The 18,759-nt window shown below is 32.5% G+C and overlaps 1 protein-coding gene across 1 annotated transcript; it reads left to right on the forward strand.

The window, feature by feature from the left end:
- The first annotated feature begins 1,783 nt into the window (after positions 1 to 1,783).
- On the forward strand, positions 1,784 to 17,370 carry LOC131927233 (double-stranded RNA-specific adenosine deaminase). The gene is made up of 13 exons (XM_059283000.1): positions 1,784 to 2,051; positions 7,628 to 7,731; positions 8,256 to 8,912; positions 9,887 to 11,062; positions 11,457 to 11,626; positions 12,041 to 12,188; positions 12,298 to 12,475; positions 13,207 to 13,300; positions 13,896 to 14,051; positions 14,482 to 14,582; positions 15,041 to 15,223; positions 15,684 to 15,924; positions 16,424 to 17,370. The coding sequence occupies exons 2-13, from the start codon at positions 7,642 to 7,644 to the stop codon at positions 16,650 to 16,652; spliced, it is 3,423 nt and encodes a 1,140-aa protein (XP_059138983.1). The 5' UTR covers positions 1,784 to 2,051; positions 7,628 to 7,641; the 3' UTR covers positions 16,653 to 17,370.
- The last annotated feature ends 1,389 nt before the right edge of the window (positions 17,371 to 18,759 follow it).

An 18,759-nucleotide genomic window follows, 5' to 3' on the forward strand; every position in this document is an offset into this window, starting at 1 on the left:
CTATCTTCCGGATTTTAAAAATGTCATTTCGCAACATCTGTCGTTTCCGAAACCGAATGTCGATCAACTCAATCTCTTTATAAAAGAATGAAACGTCGTCTTGTCTCTACAGTGTGAACAGCGTGTCTCTTGTAAATTGTGTTAACTAGCCTGAATTGAGTTTTTTTATCCTTTAATATTCAAACTAACGCTAGTAAAGTTATGGCCAGTTAAAATAGTGAATTCACGATGGTAAGATTTGCTACACCTAACTGATGGATCTACCGTGTGTAATCTTTTATGATAGAAAGTTTAATATGTGTAAAGTAATATGTTTCCACAGGCTGTTAGTACACTGGATTGAGATCTCTATTCCAGTTATTTTAGATTTTGTCGCGTTTTTTTCTTAATTAAATCTTTTGACTGTCATACTCATACAAATTGGCCTCTATTTCACCACATAATTTTGAATAATATAGGGCCTCTATTTTCCTTAAGAGTTTACATGAAACAATCTATCAGAATTAGTAAAAGTATTAGATCTAGTGATTTTACCTCCCAACAATATAATAAAAATTAAAACAAATCAATATAGAGTAAAGTTCCACGCGCGGTTAAAACACCGGTGCGATCATCGCCTGTTTATCGCTTCGTACAATATTTGTTTTGATGTTTTATACGAAACTACCGATATCTGCTGTAAACCTGTCCATTTCTAAATATATCCAGGTCAAATTCTTTTGTTTTTCTCCTTCTGGAAGTCGAGTTTTTAAATTTTAAAGTTTCGAGGTATGACGTCTAGGCGGTTCTAGTTCCCCCTATGAAAAACACTAGGTCCCGGATGAGATGAATAAAACCAACCAATCAAAGCTTTTTATAACTAGGTTAACTATAAATAGCTTCTACAATATATGCGGGACACTGTACATACGATAGATAAGGCTAATAAAGCAACCTGATAGGTAAATAGGGGTGGCCGCAGCTTGGGTGTCGATTACGGTGGTTTCACATCGCTGCGTAACCAACGACTTGAGCTAGACTAGCCTAGTTCTAGATGCTCTATATTTCAAACTAAGCCTAGAATCTGTATACTTTCTATTTTTTTCTGCTGTTTTAAATTATTTCGATCATCTACTTCTTCTAAATCTAGTTTGTGTCTCTACATACAAGCATATCTAAGCAAATGTTACGTTATGTCTTTTAGTGGTTGTTACGTCCCTTTGTTATGATTATTATAGTTGCGTCCCTTGAGTCATCACTGGGTCAACTTTTAATGTCTTTAATTAATTTAATTAACTTGTTTTTAATTATTATTTTTGCAATCTATTAATTAATAATACAATCAACAACATGTTTAAGTGTGTAAAATATTTATTTCAATTATTAAAATTGGATCAAAACGTATACAATACGCTCGTTGGCAAGCAGGTTCTTGCGTACGCAGGCAAAAAAAAAAGGGAAAAAAAATATCGCAAGGAGGGACGTCACTAAAACATGAATATCTTAAATACTATGCGTAGGAATACAAAATGACTCATACATATTACAGTAGAATGGCAGCGGAGTAATACAGTGCTTTCGGTTTGTTTCTGTGTGAAACGGTTATAAAATAGCGCCCGATGAAAATCGGGAATTTGGAATTTTCCGCTATGTGTGACCGCGCGTGGAACTTTACTCTAACTTAAAAGTATAAAAAATGTGTGGTTACATTTTACATTTTTTTCACAAGAAATGCTTAACTTGGCTTTAACCGGACATAATGATGTCAATAAATCTGGCCAATACCGAGAATAAAAAACGAAAGTTAGGCCTAAGCCTAGATAATTTCCTTGAAGCCAGGCAAATGTCAACACTACTGTTAATAAAATATTCAAAACTGAAACTAGCTTGTCTGCAACTGGGATAGTTAATTGACGTGTAACATATTTATTTAGTCTCATGCATCTAACCAAAAACAAAATTTTTTTCGTATTTAGATTTGATAATATGATAGAATTAGTAAGCAAACGCTGAAACAGGCCGAATAAAAAAATTATAATTTTGTATTTCAAATTTGGAGAGTAGTCGTCGATGTAAGTTCTCAACACTAGACTAGAAAAGATCTGTCAAGTCTAGCTAGACATTATTACTTTATTAGATCTAGATCTAGAGAGATCCAGATCTAGATTAGAAGATCTACTAGATTTAGATGTATTTTAGTACGTCTTTGTTGTGCTGTGTTGTTGACAACAGACGGGATTGACCTAGTTTGACCATAGTATAGACAGCTGAGAAACCACGGTGGGGGGGGGGGGGGCATATTCGATGATTGTTACTGACAATACTGGTTAGGACTGTTAGGACCGGGTCATTTATTTTATTTTCCATTTCACCATGGTTAGGGCAGTGGTAGGAATTGGCTGGGTAGTTAATAATATAATTTAGTTAGGGGAATTATTCAGTATTGCCAATTGGTATTATTAATAATTTAGTTTTTTTAGTAGTTAGTAGGGCATAATCCAAATATAGTTAGTAATACTTTAATAATACTAATTATTAATGTATTGCTAGTCTTAGTAGGCCTAAGTATTAGTAAGTAATAGTACATAGTTAAATAGTTAGGCCTATAAGACATAAGTTATGATTATTAATTTTAGGCCTAGTAATACTAATCGAATTCTAAGTAATCTAAGTAGGCCATACTAAGTAATAATAATAGATCTGGCTAGTATGCAACTAGTTAGTAAGTAGTACTAGTTACTAGATCTAGATCTATGTATTATCAAGTTTACTTAGTTTAGTAGTTTGGTCAGAAATCAAGGTTAAGGCTATGGTATGATGGTAGGACTTGGGTTACTTTCACTTTGTGCTAGGCTGGGTTTAGTTTTACCATTAACATTAACAAGTCATATTTATAATATAATTATTACCTTAATTGTTAGTATTAGTTTACTACCAGTAACCTTACATCCCCTTTTAAAAAGATCCCATTCTTCAATAACATTATATTTATACTAACACAACCATTTTCAGAAGAGTATTTGTTGGACACTAGTTTCACCAAATGTGTTGAAATTAGACCAATGTTTTAAACCAGCATTTTAAAAGTTTAAATGTACTGCATACACTACACTCTACACATTACCATTTATAGTCAGTAGGCCTATAAACATTATGTGACTATAGTATACCATAGGACATATGTCACATGACTGCTATGTTATTCTATGTAATTCTATATCTAAAATAATTATGTACAGTGACATAGGTAAAGTTTTGGTTGGGGAGGGGGGGGGGGGGGTTAACTTAAAAAATGATTACATTTTATTTCCATTTATTTAGGCTTTATATGGCCTATATATATATATATATATATATATATATATATATATATATATATATATATATATATATATATATATATATATATATATACACACAATCTTCAATTTTTTGAGATAACAATTTAATACCTTGGGACTAGTGTGTATTATCTAGATAAAAAAAGACTAACCAATATTTGATCTAAAAGATTGATAATAAATCACATGACACCATCTGTTGTCAGCCATCATTGAATGTCTCTTGATCTAATCTATTTCATTATGAAGATGAGAGTTCACTACATCAAAGCCAAATTTAAAACGTTACAAGAAAACAGTCCTAGCTTAAATTATTTTTATTGATTTTTAAATTAAAAAAAAAAATTTAAATTAATAATTGTTGTTGAATTTTCAAACTCACCACCTAAACAGTTTTTATTATATACTATAGGCCTAAGTGTTTAAAATTATCTTTTTATCACTATTGAATTAAACCAGATAATTTTTTTAAATAGGCTTATATTTTATGCTCAGCAAACACAATTGTTGAAAACTCAACATTTTATTATTGATTATGTTATAAAATTTACATCAACAACAAAAAAAAAGAATTGGGCTGACAGGATAACCTGTTTAACCCTTTCAGGACCACAAGGATTACAGGCATAATTCCAAATATCCGTGCACACATTTTGTAGTAAAATGACACGTAGATTTCAAAAATGTTAACGGTTTTCCGCTATCTTGAATAGTTTTTGAGATACAGCATGGGACATATGTGTCCCTACGGTCCTCAAAGGAAAATTATCGAAAATAGGTTACGTTGTGAGTTATGTCAATAGGTTTATTCTAAAAGTGATCTAACATGTGTTAGATGTTCTGGTACATTAGAAATTGAAAATATCAGTATTGCGAACACATTTGTGTCCTTTATGAGTGTATAGTCATCCAGTGTTTCTTCCAGACTTTTTTCTCCGGGGGGGGGGGGGGGGGGGGGCACTTGAAATTTTTTTTGGGGGGGGGGGGGCGGTAAACTTTCTTCGGGGGGGCGGACACTGTTAAAAGTATATATTTTCTATATAAATTATATAAATTTCATTCCGTTCGGGGGGGGGGGGGGGGCGAAGAGTTGCCTGGAAGAAACTCTGTAGTCATCTATGAATGGAGCTTATGGAAGCAGTTATGTGATGTTATATATGTTATATAAAATACACGAACATGGCAGATATAATACATATTGTCCGCTCTTGTCACAGACTGTATAATTATGTATGTTTATATTTTATTGTGTTTTACATGAAGTTGCATGAATGAAGAGTACCTGGCTAGCGGAAGGACTGTCTGAGCGATCGTCATGTGTTTGTCCATGCTTTTGGGTGAGATCGCTCATGTACGTAAGGGGAGAGAAAGTAGTGAATAAAAGGGAGAGCAAAAAGGTGAATGGGTGTTGTGTGCTAGAACTTGAACCTGAGGACTGTGGCTGTGAATGTAGGATGTTACTACGACACTTTGTTTCTTGACTGTGATTGTACTTATACCAGTTGTGACCATGGATTTACTATGGATCTATTAATTCTCTGTACAAAGTGTAAATAAAGTTATTGTTTCACAACTACTGTTGCTCGTATGAGTATATTGAAGAACCCACAATAACAACAATGAAGTTCAAGTTGTTACAGCTCTGTTCTCAATCTTTTCTGTTACACATTGTGCATAACTCATGCGTTTTTTCTTCCATTGAATTATCAATTTCTGGTTGGGTTGAAGTGAAATTCTTGCCTCTATGAACAGGTCTTAAGGTGAGATCTCTTTGATGTAATCCCTAAATCTGAGCTCTCGCTATCATTTGCCTACATTCAACCTTGGTTTTGCATTGTATCCAGCGTTGAATTCTTGTCAAATATAGGTATCAATGACTTTTTGAATCCACATCATTATCTTGAAAACAAATTATCAATGTATGAAACATGGATTTAATTGCCTAAAATCATCAGGATCTTCATTTCAATTAACATCTATTGTCAATTTCCTATACCCATTGTCAATAACTTTTATTGGAAACTGTGTTTTCAGAAGCCTCTAGTTGAAAATAATATCTTGCTCCATTCTCCATTTTCAATTATCACAAAAACGTTTGGTTGTTCATGTTTAGGGCAAGTCTAGTTCTATTGATGATAATGATATGTGTCAGCTTCGGGTCTAGGACATTACCACCCCGTCCAATTCCCCTCCCCCCCCCCCTCACCGATGCTGAAAACCCCTGATCTTAACCCCAAACTCCAAGCCTATAGATAACCCTAACAAAACCCCTAATTCCACCTCTAAATCAACATTTAACTCTAAAACTAGCCCTAACCCTAACATAACCCTAGTCCTAACTTATCCATAACTGGACGAGGGGTGATTGCTCGGAGGTGGTAATATCGGGTGGGGGGTGTCGGAGGGGTAATTGTAACTATTAACGCTCCCTTTGAGGGGAAAACTCTAGTGTACATCGTATATTTTTTGTGCGCGGTGTTCTAAAAATCTCATACAAGGTAACATGTATTTTATGAAATGACAGCGCTGCATGTTCACAATTACTGCGCGGAACATGCAGATTTGAGGGAATATTAGTCACTATAGCATGTGGCATTGACGATGTATGCAATGTATGCAAAACAGAATGACTAGAATAAGGCGTAGGCCTTATCGTAGTAGTGACAATCTGCTCTGGGACTTGAACAAGTCGTTTGATTATAGCTTGTACACTTACTTTGTCGGCATATTTCTACAGAAAATTCACATCTTTTTCATGAAGAAGCAAGTTGTTTTCATCGTCTTTATTGTAAATAAACAGTATTTGCTCAGCATTTTGTTAAGTTATCGTAAATAAAAGCTTTGCAACTATTTGTATTCTAATGCCAAAACTCATGCTTAGCAACATTGTAAAAAAAGTTAGCTCCCTTCCGGACCGTAGGGACATATATGTCCCAAGCAAAAAAAAATTACCTTTTTAAAAAAACAAGCAAAGCTATTAGGAAAAACAAATGTAAATATAATACCTAAATAGTAAACCTTTGAAAAACCGCTAGTAATTTCTTTCTGTCACAGTTAGTATTTTTTATATAAAAATGTAAACTGTAGCTTTGCGAGTGGTCTAAAAATGCAAAGTTCCCATAATTATGACAACAAAACTATCTCATATATACTGAAAGCAACTTTATTTATATTAAGTCTATCATGTAATAAATGTTTTAAAGCAAATTCAACAACTCTATGTTATTCTAATTTCATTTGGTGATAATTTTAAAATTTGGGACACCGGTGTCCCTTGGTCCTGAAAGGGTTAATTCGTCCTTCCCACATCTTTGCTAATTTAGTTAGGCTGGCTTTATGAATGGCTTATCCTCAGTGACTTACAACCCAGATTGAAATTACACTAAATTGCTTGACCACACATAAAGCTAATTGTGGTATGGCTAGCCACTAGTAGGTCTACATATCTGTTTGATTGGTTCTAAATATTAGTAGACCTGTAGTGTCCCTTCCACAATTTTTAATTTTTTTCTAGAACTAGTATCTTGTCAACTTTCACATTTTTAACAACAAAAAAAAAACAAAAAAAATATCCTTGCATGGTGAACAGAAATCTATCAAATCTATTTTCCAAAAAAAAAATTGTTGAAATTTTAAATTCTGCTTTCAATATTGAAATGGCAGATTAATAATATTCTATCTAAAGAGCAGCTCAGAGTATTGTTAACTAGATATAATTTATTGTAGATGTGTTGGATGAATAGGTGACTATTAATTTAATTATGTTTTTCTGAAAGTGGCCATTAAATTATCAGGTATAAATAGAAATAATCTTTTTACAAATTTAATCTTAAGGAGTGTAAAAATATAGCTTATTCTCTGCAGTAACAAGATAATTTCCTACTATCCTAAAAGCGAATTCAGTTAAATTGATAATAATTTTTAGTAAAGTTTGTTGCAACTATATTGAATTATTTGATGTTATTTGAATTACTAACATGGAAAATATAGATAATTATTTAAATATTAAAGCAAATGACCAGTTATTACAGAAATACATTTATAGAAATGCAATGTTCATGCTGTTAAATTTTGAATTAGAATAATTCAGGTAGAATAACAGTTTCCAAAAGTACCTCTCTATCTTGATTATGTTGATGACATTGTTTCTATCAATGATTGCAATTTGATTTTTTTTTTTCAAATTGTTTTTTTTTTTCAACTTGATTTTTTTTTCAACTTGATTTTTTTTCAACTTGATTTTTTTTTCAAATTGATTTTTTTATCAAATAAATTTAAAAAAATGGTTTCGTAACTTTTTTTTTAAGCTTACCCAGTTGTAATGTCAGGTGCTCGCAGTCGCAGCCCTGTATCACACAAAAAAAAGCACCAAGGAAAAGCCAAGAATAACTCTGTATCTGCCAGTAACAAGGTACACAATTACTGTTTTACAAAAAAAAAAATTTCAAACGTTTGAATTAAAATATGTATATCTTTTTAAAAATAGTTGTACCTAAATGCAAAATGTTGGATATTCTAATTTTTTTTTTTTTAATTTATAAAAATTAATTTTTGTAGGTTTTCATGGTAGTTTTTCAGCTGTTTTAACCTTATTGTTTATTCATTTCAATGTATTTTCCAAAAGTTAACCATTGATCAAATGCTGCTAGTTTCTTTTGATTCAAAGCTATTTTAATGAAGAGTCAGATTGGGAATAACACTTTGGCATGTTTGTTTATCTTTCCAAGGCAGGCTTGTTTCACATAAACAGCTTTAACTTAATGTTTACTGAAATGATTTTTATCTAACTTAAATATGCTTGGGGGTAGTAAAGATAGCTGGAAACATTTTGCCCACAATCTTATCTTTATTTTAAAAATTTTTTTTTTTTTTTGAATGTATGGATATTTGGATTTTGAAAATGCTTTGAGTTTGTTTTCTCATGTGCTTTTGCAGACAATAAGACGCCAAAATTCAGATGAAGAAGAACGGATAATACAGATTATAAAGTCCTTGCCACAACCAGTAAAGACTCTTGATATAGCTAAAAAGCTTGGATACAAAACAAAAAAAGAAATCAATCCAACGCTGTATAAAATGCAAAAAAGGGGTATGCTGTATTTATACAGTCCGGAGCCACCTATGTGGTGTTTGAGTAATCAAGACCAACACTATGGTCTACCTCCACCTGTGTATAATCAACCATATATCTCCCATCAGCCTGGTACATTTTTTAACAGCCAAACAGCTGATCCGTATTTTCAACCAAATTTTGTTTCTCAAAATATGCCAAATTGGCATTCAAATAATCAGCAGTATCCAAATCAGATTGGTAACAGACCAAACTTTTACTCTCAACCAAACGGTGCCCATGGGCCTCCTTATGAGCCTGCAGCTTACCCACGTGAACCAAGGAGGCATCTGCTACATCATAACAGTGATAGAAGTCGTGGACGAGGTAGAGGACAATTCAGGGAACCACCCAGGGGCAACCCTAGAGGAGGTATGAGGGAACCTGATAGATATCATCATCAAATACCCTCACAAGATAGAAGACCAGGTACAACAATAAACCAGGAGCCACCCGGGGCATATCCACATCCATTCAAACAGGTACTTTAGAAAAATGTTTCCTAATTCATGTATAGTCCTACTTAGATACCTTCCTTATTAAAAAAAATATATATGATATATACATCATCCACAGTACCTGGCTGTTCTTATCATACTTTTGTTACATGTTCACAAGATTTTATAGTTTATTTTTTCAAAACATTTTTAAAATTAAGCTCTTGGTGAAGTGAAGTTGTTGTGTTAGAGATATGGCAATATTGAACACATTTTGAACAAAATGGTCTATACATCTTTTTAAAAAGTAATAAATATTATAACGGGAAGTATACGGGGAAGTATATATGATACAGACTAAATTCAAAATCTGGCATTCTATATAATACCTTAAAATAGACACTCATATTAGGAAATATATCATATTCCATACACAGCCTAATAATTGTATGAAATGTCAAATTAAGAAAGATTAGAATAACCAATTCACTCTAGGGGATGGAATGGCCTGGTGGTAGAGTGCAAGACCGCAAACCCGAAAGTCTTGAGTTTAAATTCGGGTTCAACAGTAGAATGTCCCTGAGTTCTCCCAGCTTTGATGGGTACCTAATGCACATTGGGGAAAGTAAAGGGGGCCAGGCATAGTGCCGACCACACTATCCCTTCATAAGCCGACCTGGAAAAGATTATATTTACTCCAGAAAATGTTGGTATATTAGAGAAAGTGGAATTTTAATGCTCTAATGAGGCGAGAAATATCTGAAAACATATTATGACATATTGCTGTTTGTTAGCTTGCACACATACTAGAAAAATTTAATGCAAAGGAAAACTAAGGTAACAACACTTAAAGTGTTTGAAAGACAGAAATGATACTCGCAAAAGGTGCAGTTTACCCTAGCAATAAATCCTAAACCTATAGAATGCAGGTATTTCTGACTCTTTACCTTCATCGATAGATATAGATAAATAAATGATATTTATGCAGATTTATTTACATTTTAAAATCTCCTTTAAAGCGAGGACGTGGAAAAAGGCCATTCCCGAGCCATTCTGAAAATTTCAACAACCAACGTCCGCAGCCTGATCAAGCAGCTGTACAAAGCACAGCAGTTAAAACTGAACCCCAGATCCACCAGGGTTGTGACAATGAAAACAATGATCTGCCTGGTCCACAATCTGCTAACAAACCTGATGTTTCAACAAATTCATCTGATGATGCCACTCTAGAACATGCCACTCTAGAACATGCCACTGCAGGTCAAGATGATGACATGTACCCAACATCTGAGTCTGAAGATGATCAGGAAGATCTCCAAAGTAGAATTGCCGATGTTGTGTTTTTTAACCAGGATCAAGAATTTTTCGAGTATTCGGATTATTACAATGGAGAAGAAGACAATTATAAAGAGGATGAGGAATTTTATGAAGATTCGGATTATAATACTGAAAGTGGTCTTCAGATGACGAAGGAAGAATCAGAGGATATCACTAAAGTTTTGTTAGAAATTGATAAGACGCTTCATTGTACAGACTCAAAACTTAGCCAACAATTATCTGTTTCTGTAATAAAATTGAAAGAAATTCTGAACAAGTGTTTATCTCTAGGCTTAGTGAACTGTGATACAGTAAATGTTTATAAGGTCACAAATAAAGGAATGGATTACCTTAGAGAGAAGGGATTTGTGAAAGTAAGTGAATCTAAAAACATGAACAGGCCGCCAAGCCCGGCGCAACTAATTCAAAATTCTTTATTTAGTGGGAATTCTACAGGTGTGACAAAAACAATAGGTTATGGAAGAGGAAATTCTCTACAGTCAGAAGACAAACCTGTTGGCATAATGCCTTGGATGCAGCAACCATCTCCGGCTTCTCTACGATCTTCCTCTTCAGTGCCCTCATCGCTCTCGCTCGGCTCTACTTCAGCTACATCACAACAGACACAGAGCATGTCGTCGTCTAATTCATCAACTCTGACACTAGGCCAACAGCTCCTGAGGGACAAGAAGACAATGCTGCCAGAGATGGAGTTCCTGGTCTTGCAGGAGAGTCAGCAGCCTGAGAGTCCTGGAGGGCAGGAGCCACAGCAGCAGAGGCGACCCCCTCTACTCAGCACTCCGTCCTATAGAGGCTCATGCCCGAACATGCCATCTCTGTTGAATTCTATGACATCCTCTAGCAAACCTTCTTTCATGGTAAGTGATAGAATTTCCATTATTTTAAAAATACTTTCATTTTTTCTTCTCATTGATTTTCTTGTTTCCTTTTGTTCCTCTGATGGTTACCTAACCCTAACCCTGAAATCATAACACTGCATACAAGTTTTGTTTTCTTATTGATTTCTCAGTATTTGTTGTTACATAAACTATATTTTAGTAAGTAAATTTAACTCAGCTTCTGTAAATGATCTTTTCATAACATGTCTTTTTATAGTTAGTAGAATATTTTTTACTCAAACGTTATGATACCAGAAATGTTTTTAACTTAGTAGGCTCTTGGACCTTACATTGAATAGTTCTTATGAATTTTGCATTTTAAAAAATTATTATATATTTTTTACCTTGCTCTTAATTAATTTTTTAATTAAAGCAGACAGGCTTGCAAATGAACTCTGCACCTGCCAAGCTGCAGATTACAGCGGAAAGTTTTGCAGCTCTCAATAAAAACCCCATCTCGGCTTTCATGGAATACGCACAGTCTCGCCATCTGTCAGCCAGCATAGACTCTGTTGAGCAGCATGGACCATCCCACAAACCTGTGTACGTTGATTTGTTATTCATCATAACAAAATGATTTATCCTGCATAATGGTTCATTATGTTTTTGGTCATATAATCAATGCTTTTGTTCATTTACCGAATATCTCAAAGTTAAATGTGCATTGTATTTTTAAGTACTAACATTATAACATTATACTTTGAATATTATTATATTTGGATTTTTTAAATTATAAAACATTAAACAATACATCATACTTTAAAATACTTGCATTAAACTTTGAATGTAAAAAAAAAGAAAATCTCCCTTTTTTTTACATACCATTCTTTAAAAAAATTAATTTCAGTATGGGCCCATGACTTTAGGCTGTAATTTTTGCATAACTGTTTACACTCACAGATGACCTACACAGTATTGCTAATTACTAATTATAACTATATTCTTGTTCTACTTCAGGTTTGTATTTGCTGCGAGGCTTGGAAACCGCATCTTTCCTTACATATCCAGCAGCAACAAAAAAGATGGCAGGAAGGAGGCAGCGGAGCAGGCCGTCAGGATCCTAATAGCCGAGGGCCAGTATCATTTACCTCAGCAGATAAGTGTGGTAGGTGGTTTTTATAAATTTATATTTATTTACACACAATTATAACTGCAAAAACATTATATGTTTATAAAATTACCTTATAAAAATATAAAAAATCTTTTTATGACAGATGAAAATGCCAGAGGCCAACATGACAATCCATGACAAAATAGCAGCCAAAGTTCACCAGACCTACAACCAGCTGATTGCCACTGTGCCAGAGAGCTTTCCTGGCAGGAAGGTCATAGCTGGCATTGTGATGGAGATTGACAGTATAGACACCAGTAAAGTGGTCTCCTTGGGCTCAGGTGTGTTTTTTTTTGTAATTTCCTTTTGGTCAAACTGGGCTTGTTATTAATACATTTTAGGCAAATTGGAGTGTTTTTAATAGATGTTTGTCAAAGTGGGCTTGTTATTAATACATTTTGCGCTAATTGGAGTGTTTTAAATAGATTTTGGGCAAATTTGACTTGTTATTAATACATTTTGGTCTAACTTGGTTTGTTATTAATAGATTTTGGTCTAGCTTGGCTTGTTATTAGTACATTTTTGGGCAAACAGGGCTTGTTATAAATATATTATAGTCAAACTGAGCTTGTTATCATTACATTTTGGGTATTTACAATTTTATCACTATTGGCTTATATGTGGTATCGTTACATTTTTATTACATTGGGCTTTTTTATATGTGTTTTATTAGTATTAATTTAAAGAGTGTAAGTGTTATTATATTTTGGTATGATAGGCTCATATATTAATTATTGCATTTAATTTTATACTGTGCTAACTTATTTCTTATAGTAGGCTTACAGGTGGTATTATTACCTTTGGTGTTCTCATGTTAAACTCATTTTTTTATATATCTGTGAATTTTGTTGTGTTTGATGCAATATTTTTTTTAACACTCTTTGCATATATGTTCAACATGTAACTTTTGGCGTGTTCACAAGTGCAACTCATTTTTTGTTTGATATCTGTGAATTTTGTTGTGTTTGATGCAATATTTGTTTTTAACTGTCTTTGCATGTATGTTCAACAGGTAACCGTTGCATCACAGGAGACAAGCTGAGCCAAGAAGGAAATACTGTCAATGACTGTCATGCTGAAATCATCACAAGAAGGGGCCTAATGAGGTGTGATATATTTTAAAAAATTGTGTCCTATCCTGTTTTCATAAAGTTTAACTGTTAAACTATTTTCTTTTGGGTTGATTTTCTTACTTGTTATATAAACTTTGATTTATATTAACTTATCCTTAAATATATGTCACAAAAATAAATTCTGAAATCACATTATTTTTTAACTTTAAACACTATACCAAGTTAACCTATTCTTAAATGTATGTTTTTATTTTTAAAAACAAATTCTAAAATCACATTATCTTCTAAACAGTAACTACCATATGTTATTTATTATACTGTCTTTAATTAACTTACCATAAATGTAAAATAATTAATACTCAACAATTATAACACCAACAACTATTTAATTTTTAAAGATAATCTTATCAATAAAAGTAAAGGGAAGTCAAATTTGTACATGCCATTGAAAGCCAAATTTATATTTTTCTAAACATCTGAATTGTGAAAGAGAAATAGTAATAAGTAAAAGATATTGTAAATGGTAATGTATATATTATTAGCTCTTTTATTTGTGTGCTTATAATACATTTATTGAAATGTGCTAATAATTAAGAAATCAGTTAACAATATTTTTTAATTAATTCAGCTTCCTGTGGGATGCAATCATTTCTTACCAAGAAGACAAAGACCAGTCTATATTTGAGCAGTCCTCCAATGGCAAGCTAAGGGTGAAGAAAAATGTCAATTTTCACCTGTACATATCTACTGCACCATGTGGTGATGGTGCACTGTTTTCTCCCAGGTGAGTTCACTACCTGAATAGTGGAAGACTTAAAACATTTTATAAAAGGATATTAGATATTTGTTAAGAAGTTTTTATTATATTTATTTTTAAAGCAAAGTACTATCAAACATTTAACGGTTATCGCATCATATTTGTTTGGAATTTGTAAAAACACATTTTTTTCAATTTTTTACAGTTATTTAATTGTAAAATAAATTAATTTTTATTTAAAATATTAATATTTATTATAGGTTGATTCTAATAAATATTTTCTGTCTGGTTATATATTTTTTACCAAAACTACATACATACTTTCTTAAAACAAAAACAGATATTTAAATTATAATTATGTTCACGGGTGCTTTTTATTACTAGCTAGCAAAACTATTTAGTACAATATTTAGTACTATAATATTTAGTACTAATACTACTAAAACTCTCTTTTTAGAGATGTGAAGTCTAACAATACACCAGTGCCTGATGGAAATAAACATTGCCCCATATATACCAACAATGCTCATGGTGTTCTCAGAACCAAAATGGAGGGAGGTTAGTTCAAAATTACATTTTTAGATGTTGTTTGATGTAATGTTTTGGTTTGTTTGATAAAATTAGAGTATGCACAATGTTGTGTTGATGTAACATTTGGTTTGGTTCAATAGAATGAGAGATGTGCATTTTTGTGAAATATTGTAGACAAAAAAATTTATGAGAGTTTTACTTGCAAATCATGTTGAGTCACTTCAGGTTGATTTTCTGGAAATCATCTTTTTAAAATCTTTTTACTAGTTAATGTTAGGAATTTTTTGATTTTTATTTAATAAGATTAATTTTAAAATATACCTTTTGAAAAATAGTTTGAAAAAATACTAAAAATTGACAATTTGTTAACCTGCATATAGGAATAACTCATTTTTTTCTCAAGAACTTGAATCTGGTTTTGCAAGTGACCTATTATTACTCTACCTGCTTTTGAATAATAACCCAATTGTTTACTTAATTTTTAGGTGAAGGAACAATTCCCATTGAGCCCAACTATAAGGAACAGGCATGGGATGGGCTGATAACAGGAGAGCGGCTGCGCACCATGTCCTGCAGTGATAAAATCTGCCGATGGAATGTTCTAGGCCTGCAGGGGGCGCTTCTTTCCCTTTTCCTTGATCCAGTTTATCTTAGCTCCATAACACTAGGTCAGTCTTAAAATTTGTCTTATCTCTATAACACTAGGTCAGTCTTAAAATTTGTCTTATCTCTATAACACTAGGTCAGTCTTAAAATCTGTCTTAGCTCCATAACACTAAGTTAATCTAAAAATTGTGTTTATCTTAGCTCCATTACACTAGGTCAGTCTTAAAATGTTGTGTATCTTAGCTCCATTACACTAGGTCAGTCTTAAAATTTGTCTTAGCTCCATTTCACTAGGTCAGTCTTAAAATTGTGTGTATCTGAGCTCCATTACACTTGGTCAGTCTTAAAATGTAGCTTAGCTCCATTAGAATTCAAAATTTTATTGCATTTAAAGTTTTGATGGTGTATATTAATGTTTGTTTATATAATAAAATAGCCAAAAGGGATGTTACTCTGAATAAATGTAAAAGCAACACTATGAAATATAACTACTGCATTTATAACTTGACTAATTTATTCCAGGTTATTTATTTGACCAATCCCATCTGTCTCGAGCCGTCTGCTGCCGATTGGACCGCGGTCAGCCAGAGCTGAGAAGAAGTGTCCCCGAGCCTTACACCCTCAACCACCCAATCCTGGGTCGTGTAACAGCATGTGATCCCCCTAGAGAAACCCAGAAAACAAAGTCCTACAGCATCAACTGGAGGTTAGGGGAGGACAGGCCTGAAGTCTTGGATGGGAGTCTCGGTATCTGTTATTCAGCGTATGTAGTTTTTTTAAAAACTATTTCTTTCATAACAGTTTTTTCTTTGATATGTGTGGTACATTTAAAACACTACCATTTTTGTATCTAAGTTATTTTTTGCTGATACTACTAACTTGGCCCTAGCCCTATCTCTTAATAATGACACCTGCAGACAAAAACTTTATATGATAATGTATTGCTCTCTTGGCAACCATAGAAGTACTTAAGTGAAAAGTAAAAAATAAACCTTATAGTAATTATTAAATTAGTCAAAATAATATTCCACATAACAAGTCAATGAAAAAATGGACATAATTTTTCATTATACATTACACTTTTTTAAAACCTAATTACGTAGAGTGATTCATACTAAAACGTAACAAATATATTGCTTAGCTTTATTTTATGAATTGATTATTCATGAAATTTAAAATTTTTATTTAAATGCAGAAGCCTATCTGAAAATATTAATTAATAAATGGTTAATGAATTTAATTTTTGAAAATGTTTAAAACAGCCTAGAACAGAGAATGTTTTCTCGCTTATCCAAGAGAAACATGTTCGATAAATTCAAGAAAGCCTGCAATGTTTACAATCGAAGAGACCTCCAAGGAATGACATACTACCACACCAAGAGAAAGAGCACGCAGTTCCTGAGAGCTAAGGAAGTCATGTTTGAGAAGTTCAAGTCCAGTGGCTGCGGAAAGTGGATCAGCAAACCACCAGAGGAGGAAATGTTTTCCTAATCTTCGTTCAACAATGAGAAAATGAAACGGTGGATTAGGCTGCATACAATCAGCACTGCGGGGGTTAAAATACGCCAGTTTAAAACAGCTGCGTGTCAAATACTGCGTTTTATTACCGAAAAATTACAAAGGGATTTAGAATGCAATATGATGATAATCTGGCTTTATGCTGCAGATTATGGGTGATCCTGAAATTAAATCATATTTGTTTTCTTATCCGAAATGCATTGTAATAAAAGCATTTGGCCACTGGCTTATAAGTACACTGACCTCCGACCTCATAAGTACACATCTAACCAATGTTATGAGGAAAATGTTTGTTCCTGCGTAGAAGTAACTGCTTGTTATTGTTTTAAAAAACATTCCCAGACAGGACTATTGAGACTGACATTAAAGGCTTTTAACCCTTTATCGGCTGACACTGAACGCTAGCACATATACACATACTGTCATCATATACACATACTGTCATAACTGGGTTATCTTGCTACTATCCCTGTTATGGAAAGTGTTGCAAATATATTACAAGAAGAAATTTTTATTTATAGCATTTATTTGATACTGTATTTAATTTTACATATTTATTTTTAAATGCAACTATGGATACAATTTAAACCTACTTGAGTATATTTTAAGATTTCGGTTTATAAATATATATACAATAAATTATACCAATTTTTTCTACTTTTCATCTTGTTTTTTAAATGGTGGTTTTTATTCGGTTTTTGTTAACAGTTTTAAAGAATTTTATATTTCTAGAATTCAAATTATTTCCCTTTGTTTGGTTATACAGTACAGTTTTTGTTTATGAAATTTTAAATAATTTTTTTCTAAAATTCAAATTATTTCCCTCAGTTTGGTTATACAGTACATACAAAATTAAGAATGGTAAAGGGTTAAAATGACATGAGTTTTATATAGCAGATTATTCAGTGAATGGGAAAAAAAAAACATTTTCCTGTCATTGGTGGTGGGTATTTAATTGATCAGAAGCACGAAATCGTGCTACGCTGATTTTTGCTGATGATTGTGACCAGATCCACTAGGTCTCATTTTCCATCGCTGAACAAAGACAAGAAAAGCATGTGAATGGGATTGTTTTTAATGAAAAGCCACTATGAAGTAACGCAAAAAAAAAGATCTTGAGGTTGCAAGGAAATTCTGTACATAGGAAGATGGGTCTGTGTGCTTGAGTGGTAACTAACCACGAGGAATGAGTTCGAATCCTGAATGAGCTGGTTCTTGTGATATGTATGTTAAACATACATGAGGCTGGACATAGAATGTAAACATATATAGCCTCGATTTCATAAACAGGCATAAAAATTAGATGAACTCTACTTCATCTTCATTCTTGGCTGTATATTTTCCCATATGTAATTCTTGAAATAAAGTTGGCTGTAATTTATCTTTATTTTCTTTAAAAATTATTACAGTATTGTTTTCTGTGAAAAGTCTATTGTACATTTTATTCAAAATTAAAATCTTTACCTGATTGCTAGTGTTTGATGTATACAAATTAAATACTAATTAAGTACATTTAAAAAATGATGTATTTAGTTAAAGTATTTAGCAATATATAACTATATCTTTTTTTAAATGAGGTTATTTGTTAAATAATTGTCTGTGTTTACGTACATTTTATTTTCAATTTATTTTATGTGATTTTTCTTTTCTATGTAATTTGCTAGTTTCTCTATGTTCTATTAGATTGTCTCCCTTCTCCATAATAATTGACAAAAAAAAATACTTTTAGTCAAATACTTAGTGAGCTTTATAAATAATATTAAGTTGTTTTGGTCATTTGCTGGTCTTTAGAACATTGTTTACCCAATTAGACTGGTAGTATGGTTGACAAGAGTTACTTAACTTAATTGTTCTCAAAAGGAACATTATTTACATATCTCTACTAACCCAGAAATTTTCTTTACTTAATAAGCTAATATTGCAATTAGTTTTAGTAACCAGAAAAAAAAATTATGTGTATGTAAATAAATAAAAAAGGTACATCACTAAGAATTCATTAAAATTGAAATATTTTTTGGAAAATATCAACAGTATGCCTTATATACAAGTCTGCTTTTATGGCAAATTTTAATCCAAATTC

This window comes from Physella acuta, unplaced genomic scaffold (genome assembly GCF_028476545.2).
Source record: "Physella acuta isolate Inbredline_101_S28 unplaced genomic scaffold, ASM2847654v3 ptg001385l, whole genome shotgun sequence".
Taxonomy (NCBI): Eukaryota; Metazoa; Mollusca; class Gastropoda; family Physidae; genus Physella; species Physella acuta.

Bases quoted from the DNA above. Each gene is read 5' to 3' on its own strand.
- LOC131927233 (XM_059283000.1), top strand. From the start codon at position 7,642: ATGTCAGGTGCTCGCAGTCGCAGCCCTGTATCACACAAAAAAAAGCAC. The intron at 7,732-8,255 runs GTACACAATTAC...GTGCTTTTGCAG, and splicing joins CTGTATCTGCCAGTAACAAG to ACAATAAGACGCCAAAATTC. The intron at 12,189-12,297 runs GTAGGTGGTTTT...TTTTTATGACAG, and splicing joins TACCTCAGCAGATAAGTGTG to ATGAAAATGCCAGAGGCCAA.